This window comes from Equus asinus, chromosome 8, assembly GCF_041296235.1.
Source record: "Equus asinus isolate D_3611 breed Donkey chromosome 8, EquAss-T2T_v2, whole genome shotgun sequence".
NCBI classification, from domain to species: Eukaryota; Metazoa; Chordata; class Mammalia; order Perissodactyla; family Equidae; genus Equus; species Equus asinus.
In genome coordinates, this window is record NC_091797.1 from 6421011 (window position 1) to 6445585 (window position 24575).

General features: G+C 35.9%; 1 protein-coding gene across 1 annotated transcript in view; it reads left to right on the top strand.

Moving 5' to 3' along the window:
• Window positions 1–3530: 3530 nt before the first annotated feature.
• Window positions 3531–24575, top strand: part of LOC106842352 (protein eyes shut homolog) — a 1064587-nt gene continuing 1043542 nt past the window's right edge. The window contains exons 1-2 of the mRNA XM_070516721.1: window positions 3531–3573; window positions 14923–15021. Of these exons, the coding sequence (XP_070372822.1) occupies window positions 3531–3573; window positions 14923–15021 (142 nt within the window). The remainder of the gene's footprint in view (window positions 3574–14922; window positions 15022–24575) is intronic.

A 24575-nucleotide genomic window follows, 5' to 3' on the forward strand; every position in this document is an offset into this window, starting at 1 on the left:
CATCTGCTACGACCCTGAGACTCCTGTGCTGGCTGGAAAAGAGGAGCTGGAGAAAGGACAAATTGCAGAGTTCAGGCCAAATTCTTGCCATGGGATGTACATAGTGTTGTCTCCAAGGAAGGTGCGTGTCTCTCATTTTTGTTTTTCAGAGTTTGAAAACAATTTTAACACTTTATTTTCCCTTTGTATTGTCAAAATATATTAAATCAAACAAAATAAACACGTCTTAATAAGTTATTATACAGTGAACAAGGTGACACATCCTTACAACAACTACTCAGGTAGAGAAACTGCACTTTCCCGGATGCCCGTGAAGTCTCCCCAGTGTCGGTGTGAAGCCCTCCCTCGTTCCCAAAGTAGCCACTCTTCCGACTTTTAGAGAATCACTTTAGTGCTTTGTTACTTCATATTTTTATCATTTAAGTGTGCATTCCTGGACACTATCATTTAGGTGTGCCTACTTTTAAAATGTGTTTTTAAGTATCTGACAAAATTCACTTTGATTATTTCTTTCTGGAATTCAAATTCAGTATTATAGAAGCTTAGACTTAACATCTGTATAGTATCCGTATATCCTTTCTTCCACATTAAAATGCTAGTCTCAAGAACATGAGGGATAACAAAATCAGAATATCCCATTATTACTCATTTCCTTCATCCCACAGTATAGACAGAAAATAGAACAAAAATACTAGTAAAGTCCTGATCAATGTAATTATGGATGATATTTTAGTTTCTGATCATAAGCTCTCCTCATATTCCTCTAATTTTTTGTACTATAGCTCTATATGCTGAATCTGTTGACAATACATGTAATGCACTTTCCCTTTTATGCTTCATTTACTTGATTCCTACAAGAAAATGCATGCATAATGCTTACCACCTGCTCTTCCGTGCCTGTCTCTCTAGTTATTTTGGCCGCCTAACACTTAGACTCGAGGAGATTCTTTAGGGAGAGCGATGGGAATAATGGTCCTTGCACTCTTGTGTGTTGATCAGCGTAGATCTGTGCCTATTATACTTGGAAGGAAAAGGATTTTGCTTGATAGAAAATCCTTTGCTCACATTCTCTTTCCATCTTAAACATTGTAAATTTTCTTAAGTATTTAAATATTTTATTTTTTTCTGGCATAATGTTGCTATTGAAAAGTCTGATGTTAATCTAATTTTCTTTCATTATAAATCACTTGTTGCCTTTTTACCCCAGATGCCAGAAGATTTTTTTTTCCTTAAAGAGCAGTAATTTTACTAGAATATGACTTGATGTTGGTCATTTTGCCTATGTATTCTGAGATCTTTCTATGTAGTTTCAAAACGTTTTCTTTTTCAGTAAAGTTTTGTTAAATTATAGCTTTTGATGTTTGCTTGTTTTCTTTAATTTTGTTTTATTTTTCAGGGAATCCTTAATTCACTTATAGAATCTTCTTCACCTAGTTTCAATATTTGTCTGTTTCAAAACTTTTGTATCTCTTTCTCTCTCTTTTTTTTTCGGTGGGGAAGATTGGCCCAGAGCAAATGTCTGTTTCCAGTCTTCCTCTATTTTATATGTGGTTTGCCGCCACAGCACGACTTGATGAGCAGCGTATAGGTCTGTGCCTGGGATCCAAACTCATGAACCCTGGGATACTGAAGCAGAGTGCATAAACTTAAACACTATGCCACTGGGTCAGCCCACGTATCTCTTTCTTAATTTCATCCCTCTTTAATTTTGATTATCTTCTATTTATCCTAAGTAATTATCTGTTGGCTTCATTCTTTGTTACATTCTTCTTGGAAGTGTTTTCATTTACTGATTCTTTCCTGAGTTCTGTGACTTCATTACTGAGTTTTTCTAATTAGTATTATTTTGTTCATTCATAGCTTATGTTACTTTCATTAAATTAATGACTTTTAGCTCATTTTGAAATAATAGATTGCAAATTTGATCTGATTCTTTGACAATGTCTCTGTCATTTGCTTTCACTATTTCAGAAACTTTCATTGTAATGACATTATTCTATTCCTTATTCTTTTTCTTTTAATCTTTCTATTAGAGATGACCTTGATACTTTCTATTGTCTCTTTTCATGCATTAATAGTCTTTTTGGACATTAGAAAGACGAGCGATTCAGGATAGCTATGCTTGCTTCACAGGGCTCCTTCTTTGTTGTCATTGTTCTGCTGTTGTTATTTATTGTTCTAGTACATGATGTCTTGCCTGCTGAGGTATACCAGGTTTGTTCATCTCTCCTAGTATGTCTGATCTTCTCCTTCCTTAACCCAAATTGCCCCTATCCTTCTCAATTTCTATTCCACTTTGAACAGTTTCTCTCCTGTGTGGGGCCCTGCTCGGGAAGAGAGCTGTGACATTCAGTTTTGTGAGTCTATGTAGCTACACTTCTCTGAAGACGTTTTGACTGTTCTTCCCTTGTACTCACACATTATAGGAGTAACCAAATCTTTTAAGCCTCCCTGTTGTTTCTGAGTGGGCTTCTTGTGATTTTCATATGTATCACATTTTCTTCATGCATTCATCCATCAATGGACACTGAGGTTGTTTTCATATCTTGGCAGTTGTGAATAAATGCTATAATAGAATATTATTCAGCCATAAAAAAGAAGGAAATCTTGCCATTTGCAACACCATGGATGAAACTGAAGGGCATTATGCTAAGTGAAATAAGCCAGAGAAAAACATACTATATGACATTACTTTTAAGTGGAATCTAAAAAAAAAAATGTCAAAATCACAGAAACAGAATGTAGAATGGTGGTTGCTAGGGGCTTTGAAGACGTTGGTCAAAGAGTACTGGGGCCCACCCGGTGGCACAGTGGTTAAGTGTGCACGATCCACTTCGGCAGCCCGTGGTTCACCGGTTTGGAGCCCAGGTGCAGACATGGTGTCACTTAGGAAGCCATGCTGTGGCAGGCATCCCACAAATAAACGAGAGGAAGATGGGAATGGATGTTAGGTCAGGACCAATCTTCCTCATCAAAAAGAGGAAGATTGGCAGCCGATGTTAGCTCAAGGCTAATCTTCCTCAAAAAAACAAGTACAAACTTTCAGTTATAAGATGAATAATTTCTGAGGATCAAATGTACAGCATGGTGACTATAGTTAATAATATTGTGTATTTGAAGTTTGCTAATATAGTAAAGCATTGTCACCAAAAAAAGAGAGAGAAATATGTGAAGTGATGGATGTGTTAATTAATTTGATTTGGTAATCTTTCCACAGCATGTACATATATCAAATCATCATGTCATACAGTTTTATATATACAATTTTATCTGTCAATTAAGCATCAAAAAAGCTGGGAAAATGAAAAGGAAAACTACAGAACAGAGTGATGTCATGAGATGCAAAGAAAATAGAGAGAGAACAGAAGGAGAAAGATCCAACCCAGACTGATCTCCACAGAAAGACTTCTCAGAGCAAATCTCATCAAGACTAGGACAGAAGTATGAGTAGGAATTGGCCAGGATGTTAGTAACTCATTTATGGCTAAGGAAAAAGCATGAGAAAAAGCCTGAAAACAAGAGCGAGAAAAATGTCTAGGACGTTTGAGGAGGTTGTTATGAGTAGAGTCCGAGGTGAGTGAATGTGGGTGCGTGTGTGGGTGATGGCTAAGCATGGCTGGAGAGTGAGTAACAAGACAGGACTAGAGCTCTAACAAAGGTAAAGATTATCCAAAACCTTGCAAAACATGTTACGGGGCTTGGACTTTTATCTTAAGAACAATTAGGACACATATGAGAGTTTTACACTGCTAAAAGTAATGCTCATATTTACTTTTCGGGAAAGAGAAGTCCGGCTTCAGGACACAGAATGTGTTGGCAGGTAAATAAGACTCAAGGCAGGCAGGCCACTTAGAAAGCTGTTTTTATAACTCAAGAGAGATTTGATGTCAGTCAGAACTAGATAGTTGCAGTGGTGAAGGGAGAGTGGATAGATTAGAAAGTTATTTAAGAATTGTTCTAACCTCATATCTTTATCAAAGTAAGTGAAGGTGAAATTACCAAATGTGTTAATCATTTGGGTTTGACCGGTGGAAGTGAGGTGCTGAGGAGAAATGTTAGATTTCTGGTTGGAACATTTGGATATAACTAGTGTCATTCACGAGAAACAGAATTAGAAAGAAAACATTTGGTGAAATAGATACAGTCTGAGTTTGGAGTACTTTGAGTCTGAGGTATTTATGGGACATCCAGGTGACCTTTCAGTAGCCGTTTAGATATTTCACTTGAAGGAGAGATTTTGAAGCACGGCAGACAAATCTAGGCTGAAGATATATACTTTGAAGTCATTTGCCTATAAAAATAAGAAAAACCAAGATAATACATAGAACAAATGAGTTTCCTCAGAGAATGTGTGCAGTTTAAGAAGAGAAAGGGAGCCCATGGCAAAAACTGAGGCACGTCACTGGTTAAGATGTGTGGGAAAAGGGAGCTGCATCAGGAGACACAGAAGGCAAAGGAGAAAGACAAAGAGAGCTGCAGCCGAGAGAAGAGTGTACTTAAAATAAGAGATACACATCTACGCTAACAATGTCACCTCAAGACTGGGTCAGATGCGGCCTGAATGATTACAAACTGGACTTATCTTTAATGATGTCTTATAACATGGGCAAAGAGCAATTTCTGTAGAGAAAGGGGGCAGAAGTTACGTGTTATGTAACTGAAATTGAGTAGAAATAAGGAAATGGGTCAGATAAATATTTTAAGAAACCTGGCAGCAAATGAAGGAGAGAAAAAAATAAGGAAGATTATGAATGATGGAGGTTTTCTGTTTTGTTTTAAGAAATTTTTAAATGCTGACGAGAAAAACAGTAAAAGGGGAAATTCTGAAGATTAAAGAGATGGGGGAAGAGATAAGAGAGGAAGATCACCCAAAACTGTAGGAAAGGCTAACAATCACATGTGTAGGACTGGTACAACTTCCCTTAGAAAACGAAGAGTATGTGAAAAATGTAGGAGTTATTGTGGTTAAACGTGAAAATGAAAAGTCTTGAATTTGACGGAGTTCTCTTACGACTGCTGTTCTCTTTCTGTTGCAAAGAAGGTCATCTCTTGAAAGAGTTTTATGTTAGCAAGATTAGAGGTCAGAAGAGTATAGAGAAATTTGAAAGTATACTATGATATCTAGGAAGAGTTCATGAACAGTGGCAGAATTTTACAGATCGCAGAGAGCATGGTTTCCTAGCAGAGATTAGCACCAGCAAATTAGATTATTGCATTAATTCAAAGCAGTGCATACCAACATTTTTTTATATGAGTACACATAAAAATCGATAACATCTTATAATGCTTGATATATATGATAAGTTTGCTTGAAGCCAGAAATAGCTAGCCTACAATATATGACTATTCTGGAAATTGCTACCCAGACATGGGCAAAAGGCGTCAACATCTAGGCCCATCCAGAGCCTATATTTTGGCACATTGACACAGAGTTGGGAGCTCTGACCAAGATTTACTTCCCTGATGAGCCTCACTAAAGAAAACAGCAAGGGAATTGAAATATTTGCAAGAGATACAAAGGCCTGTGGGCCAAAGTAAAAATGTAGTGGGAGAAACTGAGAATGGGCAACAGGGATAGATGATAGAGATCATAAGTCATTAATTGGATAACAATAAATCAACAGAATGTCTGTATTTATTATTTAAGAGCTGGAACAGCATTACGGTGAGGGCAACATCTATGGCTTAGCCATGGGAGTGTTCAACTGATGTGAACTGCATGTCAAGGTCACTGGAGAATAGAATGTTACAGAAATGAGACACGCACTGACATGATGGGTGGTCCAAATGGATGTTGGCATTATCTAAAATGACAGAATTAGGATTGAAATAAGAAGAATTCTCATGTAATAAATTCTTCAGTGCAATGGGAAAAGCTTCTAAGAGAATGAGAAAAGTTAGCAAAATAGAAGACAGCGTTGCTAATTTCATTAAGCTTAACACAAGGATTCTTATATAAATATGGATTAATGGCTGGAAAGTAGCAGTGTGACTGAGGATTTTAACCCTACCTTCACACTGTTAACTTCCTAGCTGTGGTAGAATTAACAGCTGTCTCCTTAAGAGACATCTGCCTTACTGAAACCGTGATTAAATTGTTACTTGGCTCCATACTAATTCCATAACATGTAACACAAGATATTAAAAGTATCAAAAACAGGTAGTGACATCAAATTAAAAAAAAAAAATGATAGCTTTGGGAGAGGAGAGTCCTCTTTCTGCCATGGTACTTGTCCTGCATTATTCTGTCCACATATTTGGGCGTGTTTCATGCCATAGTGGATATTATAGAATACAGCAATGGTCTAAAGCTGATATTCTTTAGAAGTCCCTTTACTCCTGTTAGTTGTTATTTGCTTTTGCTAATTAATAAGCCTTTATTTTAATGTTCCTTGTTTAGGTTACCAATGTAGTTTCTGTCTCCTGTCTGGACTCTCACTGATATGTCAAGAAGAGCAGCTATTTATTTCTGGCTGCAACAGTATTTTGAGCATTCCAAAGTGCACTTTTTGCTTTTCTTCACACCTCACCATTTCTAGAAACAGAGAATGCTCAGCAATTGGTGGTGTGTTTACTGATTTGTGGTGCATCTAGTAATCTGTGGCATCTTAGGTTTCATTACATGTGGTGGTATTTTCCTGTTTTAATCTCTGTCCTAGATACCAATTGTTCAGGGGCTACAGAAGTATAATCATTTCTGCATGTCCAGATATTCAGAAGGAGTATCCCATCATTGCTTCAGACATGTGTATTTTAACCTTGATTTTAAAAACAGTTTGCTGGGAGACTTTGAGTTAGTCTATAAATTGAAATTTCCAACTGAATTATTTGTATATATATCTCTTTGTTGCTTTTTGGATATACTTAACTTTCATTGTCTACCTTTCTTCCTTCCTTCACTCTGGTCCGACAGACACAGATCCTTAGAATTGGTGGTAGTAGAAGTAGACATCTTAATTCTTAGAAAATATATTGCCGTTTTCCTCCTAACAACGTCATTTTCATAAATTACTTAAAAGTGGAATTAGGAATTAGATGACTAGCTTTCTGTACTATAGCCTTTCAAGAATAAAAATTCTACATGCTAAATTTGACTTATCATATTTGAATGACCAATCCCATTTGCTATTGCTCCACAGTTAAGCAGATATTTCATAGCCCATCTCCCAATTGTGGCCTGTGCAGCGTCTCATTAGTGCCCTCCAAGCGCTGTGTGTAACTATTTGTGAAGGAATAAATACGGCACTGCAGCGAGATTACTGTGTGATTAGCAAGTGTCTACTAAGAAGGGAACTGATTTGGAAGCATAAAATCAAACCAATTTAGATAGCTTCCCTGATGAATTCAAGCTTGAATCAATTTTTATTCAGACTTTTGAATGCATTGTAATTTTGAATAAAAGCTGAAACAAGATTATTTCTGTAAATCTAATATCTCCTTTCTGGAGTGCTCTCTGATATAAAGTCTACTGTACCATGAAATAGGTCTGTTGTACTTTTCCTTCCAACTCTGCTGACATGCCTAATAAACTCCTGCTTCATTATACAGAAAAAAGTAGTCATTTCTGAGACTAAGCATTATAGGAAAATGGGTTTCCATATTGTTATTCCACCTGATAGACTATTAGGAAATCTGCAAGTGTATAATTACCAAGAGTAATCTTGTTATTACCAATTGTTCATGACCTGGAAATTGGTTCAAAATTGCTAAAGATACGATCCGAGATAATTTCTAACATTTATTTGGCTCAGAGCTTTAAGAAACATAATTTCACCAACTTTATTTTAATTCTAATAACAATATTTATGTTTATACAGTGAAAGGTATCAACATTAATTTAGAAATTGAGATTATTTCATTAACTGTCCGTTAGTTATGAAGATCCTCTGAGAGATCAAGAATAAAATGACTTGGGATTAACACAGGCTAAGGTTCCATGGCTTTGAATTGCCCTGCCATCAACAAATAACAATGTCCTTAGCCACTTTATTTTTCTGGTTGTCACTGAATTAATTAAACTGAGACGTTATAACAAAAACTAAAGATAGGCAGTAAGCTTATTTTGCAGCAATGCTGTTAAATTGTATATATCTTTAATTAGCCCAAAGAACAAATGCAGTTGATACTTCCGGGATTGGTCCTTATAGCAATGGCCATAGTGAAAAAAAGATAGGAAGGGTCGAGGTTGAAAACTAAAACACGTGACTCATAGTCTTCTGTGTATTGTCAAAAATATGAGTTTATATGGCCAGTTGTCAGTCTAAAAGATTCCTAGAAATATACGGCAACACTGTAAAGAGGAATCACTATAAGTATTTTTTTTAATGTATTATCACTTTTTAAAAATTTTATTTATTTATTTATTTTAGACTGGCGCCTGAGCTAACAACTGTGGCCAATTTTTCTTTTTTTTGAGGAAGATTAGCCCTGAGCTAACTGCTGCCAATCCTCCTCTTTTTGCTGAGGAAAACTGGCCCTGAGTTAACATCCATGCTCATCTTCTTATACTTTATACATGGGACGCCTACCACAGCATGGTTTGCCAAGCGGTGCCATATCTGCACCCAGGATCCGAACCGGTGAACCCCGGGCCACTGAGAAGTGGAGCGTGCGAACTTAACCACTGCGCCACCGGGCTTGTGCCTCTTTTTTTTTTTCTCCTTTATTTCCTCCCCAAATCCCCCCAGTACATAGCTGTACATTTTAGTTGTGGGTCCTTCTAGTTGTGGCATGTGGCATACCGCCTCAACGTGGCCTGATGAGAGGTGCCATGTCAGCGTCCAGGATCCAAATTGAAGAAACCCTGGGCTACCAAAGTGGAGCGTGCAAACTTAACCACTTGGCAGTGGGGCTGGCCCCACTACACATCTGATTTTGTGTATTTTCTTTTAAAACTTTTTGCTTTCCCTTTTAAGTAAGTATATCTTGTGATTTAATTTTCAAGATTAAAAAAATAAAGTCAGCATAAACCAATCAGCACTTTATATTCTGTGAAGTAAATATTTTTAGTCAACAAAATGTATCACAGTTGTGAGTGAATTTTTACAGTTTGTGAGTCCCTGTGATGATCTTATTGTGTCAGCCCAAATTTTTCATACAGGTCCAGTAGTTTCCACTTGCTCTACAAACTCACTCTGCCCATCATGCCCAGTAAGCCTACACTCTTAGTTAAGGAGAATAGATCTAGGGGCTTCCTGGGGACTTATTCACACAGGGGATCGAGTCTCAAGGCATCCCGCTGCTTCCACGCCTCACGTCTGGACATTGTGGTGGAATCTGGATGTGGACATCAAGATTAAGCAGCAGCGTTTCTGTCTAATCTCACCATGAAGCGCCAACCTGTGCATTTAGCCTTTTTGTCCAAGATCTTAAGCACTCACCAGCTTTCGGTTCAAAGCCCGAGTACACAGTTTTTCCAACTCACTTCCTAGAATCTGTAACCGTTCTAATAGTATATTTCTGGTACTCCAGATACACAGACCACCCTTAAACCTGTTGAGCATGTGGGTATTTCAACCAAGAAACAGCATTTTTCTTCCATGTATAAGTCTGAATCAATGTATAAATAAAACCTACATCTAACAGAAAAGCAAAATATTAAGTTGATTAATGATAATGTCTAGAAAGACATAGTTTAGAGATGAAACTGGGTACGTCCAGTCTGCAGAGCAGAGGGCATAGGTCATTGCCTACTACTAATACTGTCAGAGACAGGGATCAACTCTCCTGCCAGCTGGACTTTTGAAGATTGGCTCCACCTAAACTAACAACTTTGAACCAATGGCTGTTTTCCACCTCCTGGGTAACTCATTGCACCATTTGTAGGGAGGAGTAACGAGAGGGACAAAAAGGCCAAGAGGTTTAAGACAAAGTTTCTCTAAGTGGAAACTAAGAACGAAGAAGAGACATTTCCTTTAACTGTAGGTTTCTACCTCATTTAAAGTCATCACTTGTGAAGTACTGTTTTTCTCCTGGGCTCCTTAGAGTCAGGCCTCTTGGCCTTTAACTCTGATCTGAGCTGTAAATGAAAGAGCTGCAGGCCTGACTTGATTTGAAATTGAAGGACCTTTTCTCCCTACTTTCCTGGCCAGACTATACTCCAACACCCCCACAGTAGGGGTCCCAAGTGCCTTAACCCCCTCTCTGCTACCTGAGAAGAAACCTAATACCCCACGTTATATAGTGAGGTCTTTGTTTATAATAAATTTAGCTAGAGTTTTAAAAATGTTATTAACCATACACAAAGTCAAAGACACATAAAAAGGAATTTGATGCTCATCAAAACAAATTCAGTTGAATAAACAGCAGCTTTAACCTTCAAATTAATAATTAATGACCAGATTAATCAATTTTGCTGAGGATTAAAGGCCATGTATGTAAAATTTCAGGAAAATAAATTTTAAAATATATGTCCTATCATTCTAAATTTTTCCTTGTTTAATATATTATCATGTGGTTGTATATCTATGTAATTTTTTATGTACTAATAATGGACTCTCCTTTTCTAGAAATTCATCAATTCACTTGAAATGTTTAATGTAGTCCACCTTTGTCCCAAACACTGTTTTGTTGATGGGGAAACAGTTAACTGCAGGACAGACAAGGTCCTTGCTCTTACGTACCTAACTTTCCAATGAGAGGAAAATCAAATAAACAAAATAACAAATATGCACACACACATAAGTGTGTGTGCAATAATAATTTCTATAAGGCAAAATAAAATAGGGTTATGTGAAAAAGTGATTGGATAGTCAAGGTAAATCCCTTTGAGGAGTTTCCATTTACACCAAAATTTGAATAAGGAGTTATCTGAAGGAGAAGGACTTTCTAGATTTGGAGGTCTACTCGTACAAATCCCTCAGGTAAAAATGAATTTAGTATGCTAGGAACCTAAAGAAATCCATGTGTCTAGAAATGAGCGAGCAAGAAAGGCATAGTATGAGTTGTGTGCTGATAAGTTGTCAGGGGCCGTATTGTATAAGGCAAAAAGGCTGGATTTTATTGGAAGTACTGGATTTTATTTGAAGTACCCAGAAGCCATCACACTGGATTTACGTATCATAGTTATATTTTAAAAATCACTTTGTGTGTGGTGTGGGTGGCAGTTGAGTGAGGATGAGAACAAGAAAACCAAATAAAATAATTATTCTCATTTGGGAAGGAGATAATTATGAGAAACTTGGATGTTAGTAATCGACATAGAGATAAATAGATTTGAGGTATTTTTTAGAGAGAAAGTTGCCAGGACTTACTGACAAATTCAATGAAAGTAAGGAGGACTAAATAACTGTTAGATTTTATAGATTTCCACGGTTAATGAGTAAGAACGAAAGTAGAGCTGCTTAGAGAGTTCCGTTCTGCCCATGTTGCGTTTGAGATGCCTGATAGATTTTCAAGTGGTGTTGCCAACTGATATCCAATTAGTCGTTCAATCCTGGAGCTCCTGTCAGGACTGGAGATTTGGACTTGGGAATCTTTGTCATGTAGAGGTCGGGGTATGGTTGACGTTTCCTGTAAATCAATTGATGGTTTCAATTAAGTGAACTGCCAATAGTAGGTTGAAAAATGTATGCTTGAATGAAAGACTGAATCAACAAAAACCGAAAGCAACAACCAATGGATGGGAGAAGACAGGAAAGAATTTCAGGATCTAGGCAAACCACAAAAGAAATAAGAGGCATCAAGGAATTGAAGAGACAGAGTAAAAGAAACACAGGACGTCTGAGATACTGTATGTGAAACAGGTCTCTGGGTGTTAGGACTGGTTCATGGTCAGTGGACCATCCCCACTTTACGCTTCCTCTGAGGAGAAACCTATCATAGTGGGATTTAGGTCAGATGCAGCAAGCCATTGAAGAAATCTGGCTGAAGGAAACCTCATCAAGAAACAGATAGCTAGCTAAAAATGGAAAAGGGAAACTAATTTGAATCTGCATGTGTTTTTATCAAGAATCGAAACATAGACCTGGAAATAATATTAGGAAGAAAAATTCAGATTATTGAGAAATCAACATCTAACACTTTAAAAAAAAATAAGATGTAGAAAGCTTGATTGTTTATCTATCCAGAAGCTCAAATACTGAACGGATGCATGAATATTATTTTATTGAATGTATTCAAACTGGTTATGCTTAATAATTTGTCAAACAAGTGGAGACTTTACTACAGCTCACTGAATCAAATTAGAAATCTCATTTAAATTCCATCTACATTTTGGCAGCTCTAAAACCGTATACATGCACACCTTAAACACAGCCTATTGTTGTCAAATCATGTGGGACACAATCAGAAATTGAAAAGAGTCAATCATAAATTCTATTTCTGACAATCTTTATGATATTCATTATATCACTTGGAATTTTAGTGTTTTGTTAATGCTTCATCCTAAACAGGATTGCAAATGGTTATCTGTCCTTTAGGGCTACAATACCATTGCCATTTATGTGCATTCAGTCACTGCTAATTTTTCATTCATTTAACAAAGACTTTTTGAGCACCAATGTGTGTGAGTAGCTATTCTAAGTGCCAGAGATACCAGAATGGATACTTACATTTTTTTTCCTCTTTAAAAGCCTACATTTTTAAGGAAAAGAGAGACCCATAAACCACCACCTGCAGCATGGAAGGGAGTGGTGACTGCCTGCACCTGGAAAGATCAGGCAGAGGCTCCTTGAGATGACCTTTCATCAAGGTTTTAAAAGGAAGCAGGCAAAATAACAAGCATTTAAACTGTTGTGGTTGCTTAGAGCAGAGAATGCATGAGAAAAGGGGCAGAATAAGAGAGACAGTTCCAGGAAAGTAGGCCAGGTGCAGGTTTTGATGTTTCTGTGGATGATGCTGTGTGCTTTTTACTTTATCCTCTAAGTCTAAACATCCCGGTGCCATACCCTGGGGAGGTATGTAAGGCTCAGCGAAAGTGACAGGAGTAATTGAAACCTCAGCTGGGACTGGCAGATTTCCATACACATTGATATGTATTGTGGTATAGAATGAGACATATCTTAACAAAGATAAAATGTGGTGTAAAACTCAAGATTTGCATGAATTTTGAAATTAAACTGTCAAATTTGAAAAAAAGTAAAATAAATAAATGCCTTTCTTGTCGGTATCTTGTCAAACCCTCCTGAGGTCTGAGATCATAAATTCCCTGTCTTCAGCAGTTAGGACTGTTTTAATAGATGAGCTTTGGAAATTTGGATGCGGAGTGGGGAGCAACTGAAGCCTGAAATTGTAGGATATTTCATCAGATTTGTCTTTGAAAAATATAAGCTGGTAGGAGTGTAGCATTCGGTTTGGTTAGAGGTAACTGGGATGCGACAACTCAGAGATTTATTTGAGTTGGAACCTGGATGAGGACAGGCTGATCTACTTCGCTTAGTGGAGATGAGACCCATCTTTCTCAGACTTCGCCAGAAAGAGAGAAGACTATCACATTAAGAATGTAAGTTAATATTTTGTTATTTCCTTCCACTCTTGGGAACTCCAGGATTGTAGGAATCTTCACAAAGTGTCTTATCAGTCACAAGACTTTAATAAGACCAAGACAGCCTTACAGTTTCCTTCAGTTAGACTAAAGTGTAGACAGGATTCTTCCTGCTTTCCCACCCTGCCTTTCTTCTCACTCCATCCCTTTACAGAATCCAGATGGCCTAAGCACAGAGGTCCGTCTCCTTCCTTTTCTTAGAGAGTTTACTTCAGAAAAACTTGTGACTATATTCTTTCTCTGCTTCTTTTTAAAGCCTCTGGCCAATTCTAACCCAGGGCTGTCTTTCTCAAGGATCTGGAAGGCACTCCCTTGAAATGCAATCAGGGAGGGAGGCAGGGCCCTTGTCTCCCCGTCTGTGGGTGGCTAGGAAGCTAACTTTGGCAGACACCTTGATCCAAGTGGTAAGGCTGCCTCCCGTCTTGGAGATTCAGAAAGTTTACTTTTCTTTCAGGTAAGGCCAATCAGCAAACACATAGAGTCTATGATCACAGGCTCTGGCGCTGAAAAACTTTCTCACCCTTGGTTACAGTAGAGTCAAGCTCAGACTGAGTTCTGACCTCTCTCCTCTATTACAAGAGCCTTAGATAAAGTCTTTCTTTTTTGTTTAACTTTGTGAAACTTTTGCCTTGACAATAGGCTCCTCAATTTCCACAAAATTACATCACCCTGCCTTAAACACGTGTGTAAACTCAATTGTTTGCTGAAGAATAGAGTTTGCATTTTATAGTGAAGGCAACATACCAGCTCCACCAGTATAGACTAGTCAGTGTAATCTAAAACATACTTCCAGCCAATGTTTACCAAAAATTAGACTGGAGGAGAAAACACCCTAGAGGGAAAATCTTAATCTGCCTATGCCTCAGATATCCCATAATCTGTTTCTAAATGTAGTTAAGAAGAAGAATATACTCAATTCCTATAGAATGATTCTTACTAGTTTGAGCTTTGGTGTGCATAAAAACAGATTTTATTGATGCACACTTTAAGAAACAGCTATATGAAACACATGTTGTGTCATCTGCAAGGACGAGCTGCAAAAGTTACCCACATCCTAAGAGGACCCTCTAGTGATATTTCTTTATAGCCTTGGTGTCTAGAGAAATTGCTCTTCCTCTGAGGTCAATAACGTGTTGCTATGTAAAGAACACTGCAAATCATGTATCTGGCCAGCTTTCTTCAGTGCTGCCTGCTAGAAATATTAGGATCAAGTTAGTGGACCAACTAAAGTCTTTAAGACATGGCATTTTCAGCCATATTAAGGAATTCATTTTATAAACCCACTACATTTTATTTCTCTAGCTTTGGCTTTGAGACTTAGTTCCTATATTCTATTCCATTTGTTCTCACATAATCTCCAAGACAGGCCTGCCTAATATATGTAGATGAGTGAGTGGATAGCTGAATGGATTTACAGTCCTTTTTTGGTGTGATTTTAGGAAACCAGGACTGGTTTGCTTTGGAACTCCTGCCTCAGCTTTTTGGGGTGATCCTTGATAAGGCTCCTTCACTGAGGTTTTACAGACCCAAAATCCTTGGTAAGAGACATTACAACAGGCAGCATTTCGATAGGGATATCCAGAACAGGAGATGAGAGGAAAGCCACATGCCATTTTATGAGTACGAATAACCAGAAATATATGGGGTGATTCTGTGGAGTGAGAGATCCCATTAAAATGAATGGAGTATAAAGAACAAGAAATCTGACAGCAGATTGGTTGGATTTGAATTACAGCTCTGTCACTTACCAGATAGGAGACATAAGCAAGTTATATAACCTCTATTCATCTAAATTCTACACCTTTAAAATGGAGATAAGAACAGTACCCGCCTCATTAGGTTGTTATGGGGATTATAGAAGTGAGTAGGTATAAACATAGTAAACACCGTCTAATTGTGACCCAGCTCGTTTGACCTGGAGATCCAGGAACCACACACTAAAACAGGAGAATTGAGAGAACTATACTTCAAGTTATTGTCTGAAAATCCTTTGAATCTAAAATAATAGCAAGAGAGAAATGCACAGAAATTCAATACATTTTTTAACAGTTAAAGGAAGCAAACTATCTGTTTTTCATAAAATGAAAATAATTTCATAAAATGAAAGGTGTGCTCTGTTTTGGCATACGGGCTATCGCATTCCCAACTGAGCTGAACAGAAACGCCACCTTCAGGCTCTTCAACAGTTTGGTGATACGTATTTTTTAAAAATTTGCAAGAGACTGATAAGGATATTTCACAATTCATCAGCTTTTAACTTTTCCTAAAGAAGTTCATTTTTCTTTACACTTACTCACTTCTTTCTTGTTAAATCCATATTTCTGCTGCTATGTGATTCTTCACTTTTGCAGAAAACCACTATTATCTTATTCAAATGTCTTAATCAAGTTGAGGTACTGATTATAAATCAACTTTAAAATATAGTAAAACAGGTTTATTAGAATTAACTATAAAATCTGCTTTGTGTAATTGAATAATTCACAGAATGTCATATGAAACATGGGCGAATATATCACAGAAAGCTTTATATATAGCACAATAGAAAATTGAAGTTTAAAACTTTAACTATTTTTTTGCTTATAAAATTGAGAACCATAAATCCTAGTTTATCTAATGATAGTCACAGAACTAGTCATTTTTATGAACTTCACACTAACTTTGTACATACTCATCAATTTAAATTCAAATATTTAATGAGAGATGAGATATTTTCACAAAATGCTATTGAAACTGTACAGTATTTAATAAAAAAACAACAAAAACCCCAAATTAAGCAGTGAACATAGTCAGTAAAATAAAAAAAACTTCAGGTAAAAAGCAGCAGATTCTCAGACCAGTTGTTACCTTCAAGTCTGCTAGAGACAAACATTTTTAAATAGTTCCTTATTTTATTTCTTGTGTTACTGCCTTTATTTGCTCATCCAAAAATTTTATTTGCTCTTTTGAGTTATACAATTTAATTACAGATGTTATTTGCTGGTTCTCCATTGTGGACGTTGAAGCTCCTCATTAGCTTCCCAATTCACCATCGCGTTACAACTTTCTTTCAATAGATATTATTATTTTTAGTTCTCGTGTTGACTATGTTAAATAATACATTTAAGCTTCTATTTCTTAATCAGATTCAGATAACCAACCTTAACTTTTATTAAAATTAAGGGTATTAGTGCCATTTCTCTTCTCTGTACCATTAACCCTTTCCACCTACCAAATTCCATGCTTTATATTTTGTATTTACATTGTCATTATTTGAATATGTTAACGTAAGTATAATTAAGCTGTCTGTGCTTCATTTAAAAGTTGAAAACCAGTGGGCTGGCCCCTTGGTCAAGTGGTTAAATTCATGCGCTCCACACTGGTGGCCCAGAGTTTCACAAGTTTGGCTCCTAGTTGTGGGCCTAGTACCACTCACCAGCCATGCTGAGGCGGCGTCCCACACAGCAGAACTAGAAGGATCTACAACTAGAATATACAACTATGTACTGGTTGGCTTTGGGGAGAAAGAAAAAAAAGAAGATTGGCAACAGATGTTAGCTCAGGTGTCAATCTTAGAAAAAGAAAAGTTGAAAACCAGTCACCAACATTTACGTTATTATAAATATGTTAATACTCTTCACCGAAGAAGTGATGCCAGAATCACATTTTTTTCCTGAAGTTTCCTATGTTGCAACCCGAGTTCATTTGAAGGATAATATTTCTAGCTTTGAGATCAAATAGTTTCTTTTATTTTACACTGAATCAATTGTTCAAATTAGGTCAAAGTTTCTTTTATTTAGACCATTGTCTTCATCGTACCTTTTTAAATTTCTGCTCAAATTTCCCATTGACTTCTTTATTTGTATTTAAAGAAGAAATTAATTTCTTTTTATTTATGTTTTACAAATATGGTACAGTTTCATGTCCATTTTATATGTGGAATGGATCCATAAAGCTATCCTTGAAAAAAGAATTTCTTCAGCATTCACTGATTTCATGTTCTAATATTAGACAATGATGTTTCCCAGCTGTTATCATGGGCTATCTTGTCACTGAATTCCTGAATTAAACAAATAGTTTCATGTACCATTTGTCTTTCTTCCTTATCTCCCTGGCTTATCAGGAGTACATCTGAAAGTAACTCCCTAAGAACGTTTGAGAGAGATGGATTTTTTATTATTTTCCTTACTCCAATTTACTCCAAATTACTCCAAGTGATTTTCTTTCTCTAGAAACACTTAAAATTTTCTTTCTATCCTTGATGTTCCAGAATTTTGTAGTAATGAAACTAGATGCAGATCTTTTATTTACACGCATACTAAGCTCCTAAATAACAACTCATGTCTCTTATAAGCTGTAGCAAGATTTCTTCTATCAATTATTTGATGTTTATTCTGTCCATTTCTCCCATCCCTCTGTAATTCCTTTGAATGATAGAGTACTCGATGGTCTTAGATAGGAGTCTCCCTTTATCTGCGGGGAGATGTTGCAAGACCCCGATTGGATGCCTGAAACCACAGACAGTACCAACCCCGCTATGTACTGTTTTTCTCTATACATGTATACCTATGATAAAGTTTAATTTATAAATTAGGCACAGTAGCAGATTCACAACAATAACTATCAACAAAATAGAACACAACAGTATAAGGTAATAAAAGTTACCGTAGATCTTAGCCACCTCAGCATATGATCTTTTCTCTTTCCTTATTGAGTGAAGAACTTTCACCTTTTCACTTAAAGGAATCACTTTACGCCTCTCTTTGTCATATCTGAATTGCCAGCAGCACTACTCTTGCACTTTGGGGCCATTATTAAGAAAGACAAGGGTTTCTTGAACACAAGCACTGCAACACCAAGATGGCTCCTCAGGGACTCGTGGGCAGATGGCATGCCCAGCGTGGATCTTCTGGTCAAAGGAATGACTCACGTTCCAGGCAGGCCAGAGGCGAGAGATTTCATCATGCTGTTCATTCAGAATGGCTGGAATTTTAAACTTATGAATTGCTTATTTCCGGAATTTTTTATTTAATAGTTTCAGACTGCTGTTGACCTCAGGTAACTGAAACCATGAAAAGTGAAACTGAGGATAAGGGGAGACTACTGTGTGTGACTTCATTTTTCTCTCAGATTTTCCTTCACTATGGTTTTGTAACAAATTTTCAGAGACTTACTCTATTTCCTCACTCTTAAAATGGATTTTATTACCACGTTTATACTACTACTACTTGTGTCCTTTTTGTTTTTTAATTATTTTCTTTACATATTTTATTTTTTCATGCAGATATAATATTTCTCCATATTTCCCTGAGGAAAATGATTACAATTTTTGTTTTGAAATTTCTCCATTGCCCATTGAGTTTCCGTAAGAAGGTAAAGGAGTTCTTGATCTGTTTCTAGGACTCAACCATGAAGATCACACTATTTTCACTGCCTCTTCAGCTTCTGTTTATGTTTCATCATTAACTTACTCATATCAGCTTTCAGCAAGTTGAAACTTGTGAAATACTCAGTCTGCTCAATCACCTTTAATCATTCTCTTTCCTCTTGAAAATTCCGTCCTTCTTGATTTTTTATTTTACAGGACTTTCCAGAGAGTGGAAAGATAAATGTTTAGGTTAATTGTGCAATATAGAGCTATTACTCAGATTTTGTAATTAAATGTCTTTAAAATAAGAAAATCAGAAATTTCTATAATTATAAAGAAAATAGTAAACTATTATGCAATGATTGTGTGTAAAAACTAATAAACATATATACATGTGCATATGAATTGGAAAATTTTAGTCAAAATATTTTGGAATTTGTTATAAAATATCTAACACTCAATATATCATATATAAATACAGAAAATTCAAATTTTGAATTTTAAATTTTCATCCAGATATTAGCATTTGTAGAAAAATACAAAACATTTTTCTAATTATCATGGGATTGTATAGTTTTGTTGTCTTTAATATAATAGATAAATAACCCTTTCCAAAAAATACACCAGTTAAATTCAATGTTTCAATCATTATTTTATTTGAGTGATGTTCACTTTGCATAGCATAACCATGTTCATAATATAACGCCTTCATTTTCCTCATTTGCCTTTAAATAAGACTTATACTCCTATCATTTTGCTAAACCATTTTTAAAGTAAATTATAGATAGGACTCCCAATAAAGGCTATAATGTAAAATATGACAATGACATACCAAAAAAATTGCAGTAAATACACTTGCATATAAATAAGCTCCCTCTGCAAATAAAATTTAACTGTTATGTGTTGTAATTATCAATATACATTCATCTCCTAATTATCAGACATAGAATGAGTAATCCAAAGTGAATCCTAAATTTTGTACCTGATGATAATTCAGTTAACTATTATTGAATATATGAATCATTATCTCACGGATAATATTTTAATTGGAGAAAGATTTAGTTTTTTGAAGTATTTAATTTGAAATGACGATATGATTAGGGTTAATTTTGAAACAGGTACTAGGAGTTGAGTCAGATGTCAGAATCAGAATTCTGGACGTAGGGAAAGAGTTTAGAAAAACCCTGGATGTAGAGGCCACAGAGAGGGAACAAACTCTCATCACAAGGCTGAGTGTTTGTCAGACTGCTCAAAAAAGCAAGATTGAATAACGTGCTCATATTCAAAGACTCAAATAGTTTAAAACTTAAATGATGTTTAAAAGATTTACCATGTTTGGGCCAGCCCGGTGGCGTGGTGGTGAAGTTTGCCAGCTTTGCTTCAGTGGCCCAGAGTTTGCAGGTTCAGATCCTGGGTGTGGACCTAGCACCAATCGTCAAGCCACGCTGTGGTGGTAAAACAGAGGAAGATCGCCACAGATGTTAGCTCAGCGACACTCTTCCTCAAGCAAAAAGAGAAAGATTGGCAACAGATGTTAGCTCTGGGCCAATCTTCCTCAAAAAAAAAATGTATATATATATATATATATATTTACCATGTAAACAGTAAACATGAGGGAGCTGGAGGGGCTTTATTAATAGTAAACGAAATAAGTAGACTTTCAGACAAGAAATGTTATTAGAGACAAAGAGCAAAACTTCCTGATGGCAAAAGGATCCATACTTCAGAAGGATATAACAATTATAAACATACACACATCTGTCAACAAAACTCCAAAATATACCAAACAAAAACTGAGACTATTCAAAGGAGAAATACATAATTTAACAACTATCATTGGAGATTTCAATAGCCTTATTACAATAACTAATAGAACAACTAGATAGAAAATCAGTAAATACAGTCACGTGCTGCATAACGACATTTCGGTAAACAATGGGCTGCATATATGACAGTGATCCCATAACATTAGTACAATCTAGCCTAGGTGTGTAGTAAGCTATACCATCTAGGTTTGTGTGAGTATACTCTCTGATGTTCACACAATGATGAAATTGCCTAACAATGCATTTCTCAGAACCAACACCTGTTGTTAAGCGACACATGACTGTATATGGTAGAGTTTAACATCAGCCAACAGGTCCAACTGGCAATTATAGAAAATACCACTTATCACTAGCAGAATGGAGGAATATGTATTCTTTCTAAGTACATATAGAGCATTCTCCACATGGAAAAAATGTTAGGTTTACAACAAGACTGCAATGGAATTATTTCAAAATCAACACCAGGAAAACATTTGGGAAAGCTGGCAGTATTGGGAAATAAACAACACACTTATAAATAACGCATGGGTCAAAGAAGACATCACAGGACATAAAATAATTTCTTGAATGGAATGAAAATCAATACGGTATGTCAAAATACGTGCTAAACTAAAGGAATGCTTAGATAGAAATTTATAGCTTCCTATACTTATACTAGAAAGAAATACATAAAGTCAGTAATCTGAGCTTGCACTAAAAGCTCAAAAAAGAAAAGCAATTAAACCCAAAATAAATGAGAGAGGAAAACAATAAAGATCATATGAGAAATTAATAAAAAAGAAACAGAAAACCATATGGGGAATCAACCATGCAAAAAGCTAGTTTTTTGAAAAGATCAACAAAGTTGATAAACTTTTAGTTAGACTGACAAAGAGAGAAAAAACACACATTATCAAAACCAGGAATGAAAGAGGGTACATCATTACAACACTACAGAATTTTTGAAAGATCATAGGAAATTTTATGAACAACTTTATGCCAACAAATTAGAAAGCTTAGAAGGAATATAAAAATCCCTAGAAAGACTCAAAAAATATAAAAACTTAAGTAGAAATAGAAAAAAGTGAAAAAATAATAAGAAATTGAATTATAATCGAATACTCGAAAATAAAAATATTGGCTCAGATGGCTGTACCAGTGAATTCTATCAGATATTTCAGGGGGAAACAATCTCAACCATGCACAAATCTTTCTAGAAGAAGAAGATGGAACACTTTCCAAGTAATCCAATGAGGCCACTATTGCCCAGAAAGTAAAACCAGGCAAAAAAATCACAAGAAAATATAAACTAATTTCCCTAACTTTAAAAGGTGGTGGATCTAACCCTCTTTGCTCTTGAAAGTAGAATAAAATGGAATATAGGCTAACATAAATGATTTATTAACATCAATGACATTTACCACAAATATCTGAAAGCTCTTTTTAGTTTTTTTTCCTCCTGATTACCTCATCTGTAAAACTGAAATATAAATATTTAATAATAATGGCAAAAACAAATTGTAATACACACCAGTAATGGAGTTGTTCATTGCTGGGATTAGAAATATACTCAGGGTGATTTAATGAGAAAATTATTTCATTTAGAGATTACTAAAAGAACATACATGTAGGACTTGTAAAAGTATCTAGAGTCAGATTTGGAAAACTGGCATAAACAAAGGAAGCTAGACAGCAGGCAATAACACACCTTATATTATTGCAAGGCCAGTAGGGAAGATGTCACTGATACTAGAAAGTACCAAGGCAGTGTTGTCCATGGGCCCTTGAAAATTGATGTGGCTGTCCTGCCGCCGCCATGGGCAGAAATAGAGCTCTCCTCCATCCCTGTGTCTCTGCGTCACCCGCTTCCTTTCCAATTCCATGGCGGGTCCATGATATTAGCCAACTTTAGCTTGCATACCACATTTAGGGGTACTTGAGACTGGGAAAGAAAACAACTGACATTTTCACCTTCTGTGTGGAGAGGCCGCCCAAGGCAAGCCTTGTATGTAAGTTCTGTTGCTTAAACTGCCACCTACCAATCTGGAGTGCCCTGCCTCTCTCTTCAGACTCTCTTTTCCTTCTCTGTACAAAAACCAGTTTGTGAACCAACAGTAATTTAATGAAACAAGGAGCTGAGAGGTGTTTAACTTTTGTTTTTAAAGAATTATAGACAGGACGCAAACGTGTATAACAGTTTTTGAAGGTAAAGGCATCAAAGAAAGTCAATTTGGTTAACACTGTACAGTCATGTATAAATAGTCATGTATGTGTTTAATTTTAAGGAAATAATGGAAATTTTGAATTTTCCTAGGTTCGCTGAGATGAGAATAAGCCACAGTTGCAGTGACATCAAAATAAACAAACAAAAAGAGTAGATATCTAGTTGATAGCATTAGGCAATGTGTTGATTTTGTGCAGACAGGTTGAAAATCTCATATATTCTGAATGTAATCTTAGACTTAGCTGCAAGTTGCATCAGTGACACATTTATAATGAGGCAGCTCCTTTTCTTGTTTCTAAGTAATAACTGTGAGATTGAGGCAGACCAGTGCCTACGTGGTACCTGTGCAGATGGGGACACAGCACTTCAAGCTGCCTGTGTCGGAATGGATTTCAAGGTAGGCACACATGCCAACCAAAACTAGGATAAGTGAAGGTTAATTTGAGGTGGAAGTAACTCCTTATTTTTAGAAGATACAGTTCATCTCGTAGACATGCGTACTAATTATTTTTCCGGGAGGATATTTGAATACATAATGTCTCCGTGGATCCTTTTACTACGTCTTCACATCGTCACAGAAATAGATGCATTTAGTACTGAATGAATATTTTGCTTTTGTAAATGAATCAGGGTTCGTTTTCTTAGAAGATTTATCAACTATAAGTCCGTTACACTTATATTTAAAATTTGTAATATTTTTTTTACACCACCTCCCATTCTGTTGCTGTGGTAACTCTTATAATGGCCCTTGTCAATATATATCAATCATTTTGATAAAAAGCTGTTCATGTTTTAAAATATTGATGATTTTTCACATTAGAAGAAAACTAATAGTAGGCACACCTTTGTTTTCGAAGATTCTCAATACTTCCCTTCTATACAAGGAAACAGCATGAAATTGCCATCATTACAAGCCAAAATGTTGCTCAAAACCAATTCCCCAAAATTGTTCCTAATTCTACTCCTATGTGAATGATTGATTGAAAAATAAAAACACTGCGTAATTTTTAAGCAACAAAAAAGTCAAATTTATTTCAAAAACCATGAATGCAACAGCTGTTTTTTTTGTATTAAATCTAAGAGACTGGTTTTATGTGGTTAATCTTCTTAAGAATGATCATCTTCAGAGAATATATGGCCACTTATAAAAATTTAATATACTATTTATCATCAACAAAAACTCAAGTTGACTTCTTAAAATTTTATGACAGAGTAAAAACAAGGTCTTCTGGAGAGATGAATTGTGGTATATCCCCAACTATAAGGAAGAAACCAAGGTTTTTAAATGTGCCATTTTTTTCTCACAAAGTTGATCCACAAATTTACCAAGTAAACATTTTTAAGGTTTAGAAAAAGTATTCATTCACTCACATTTATTTAATTTTCCCTTTCTTCTCAGCTTAACTGGATGTTCTAATGTCATATTTTGACTATGTATTTCATTTTGTCAATGATAATAGTAATACAAATAGATTTTCTATTTAATTAGGTATGCTCTTTCCTATTTAGGTGTACATTGCATTAATTTTTCTCTAGCCCAGATTCATTTCACCATTTTGGAGAAAAAATTTTGAGAATATTAAGATTTCCATTCATCTAACTTGTAAATACAATGTGTTATGTGTCAATGTCAATTTTTCTGTTCTTGTTAAAGAGTGGCAAAAGAAAAATTAGCTATCATAATTCTTAAGAGTCAAGTCAGTGTCAGTTTAGGCTATG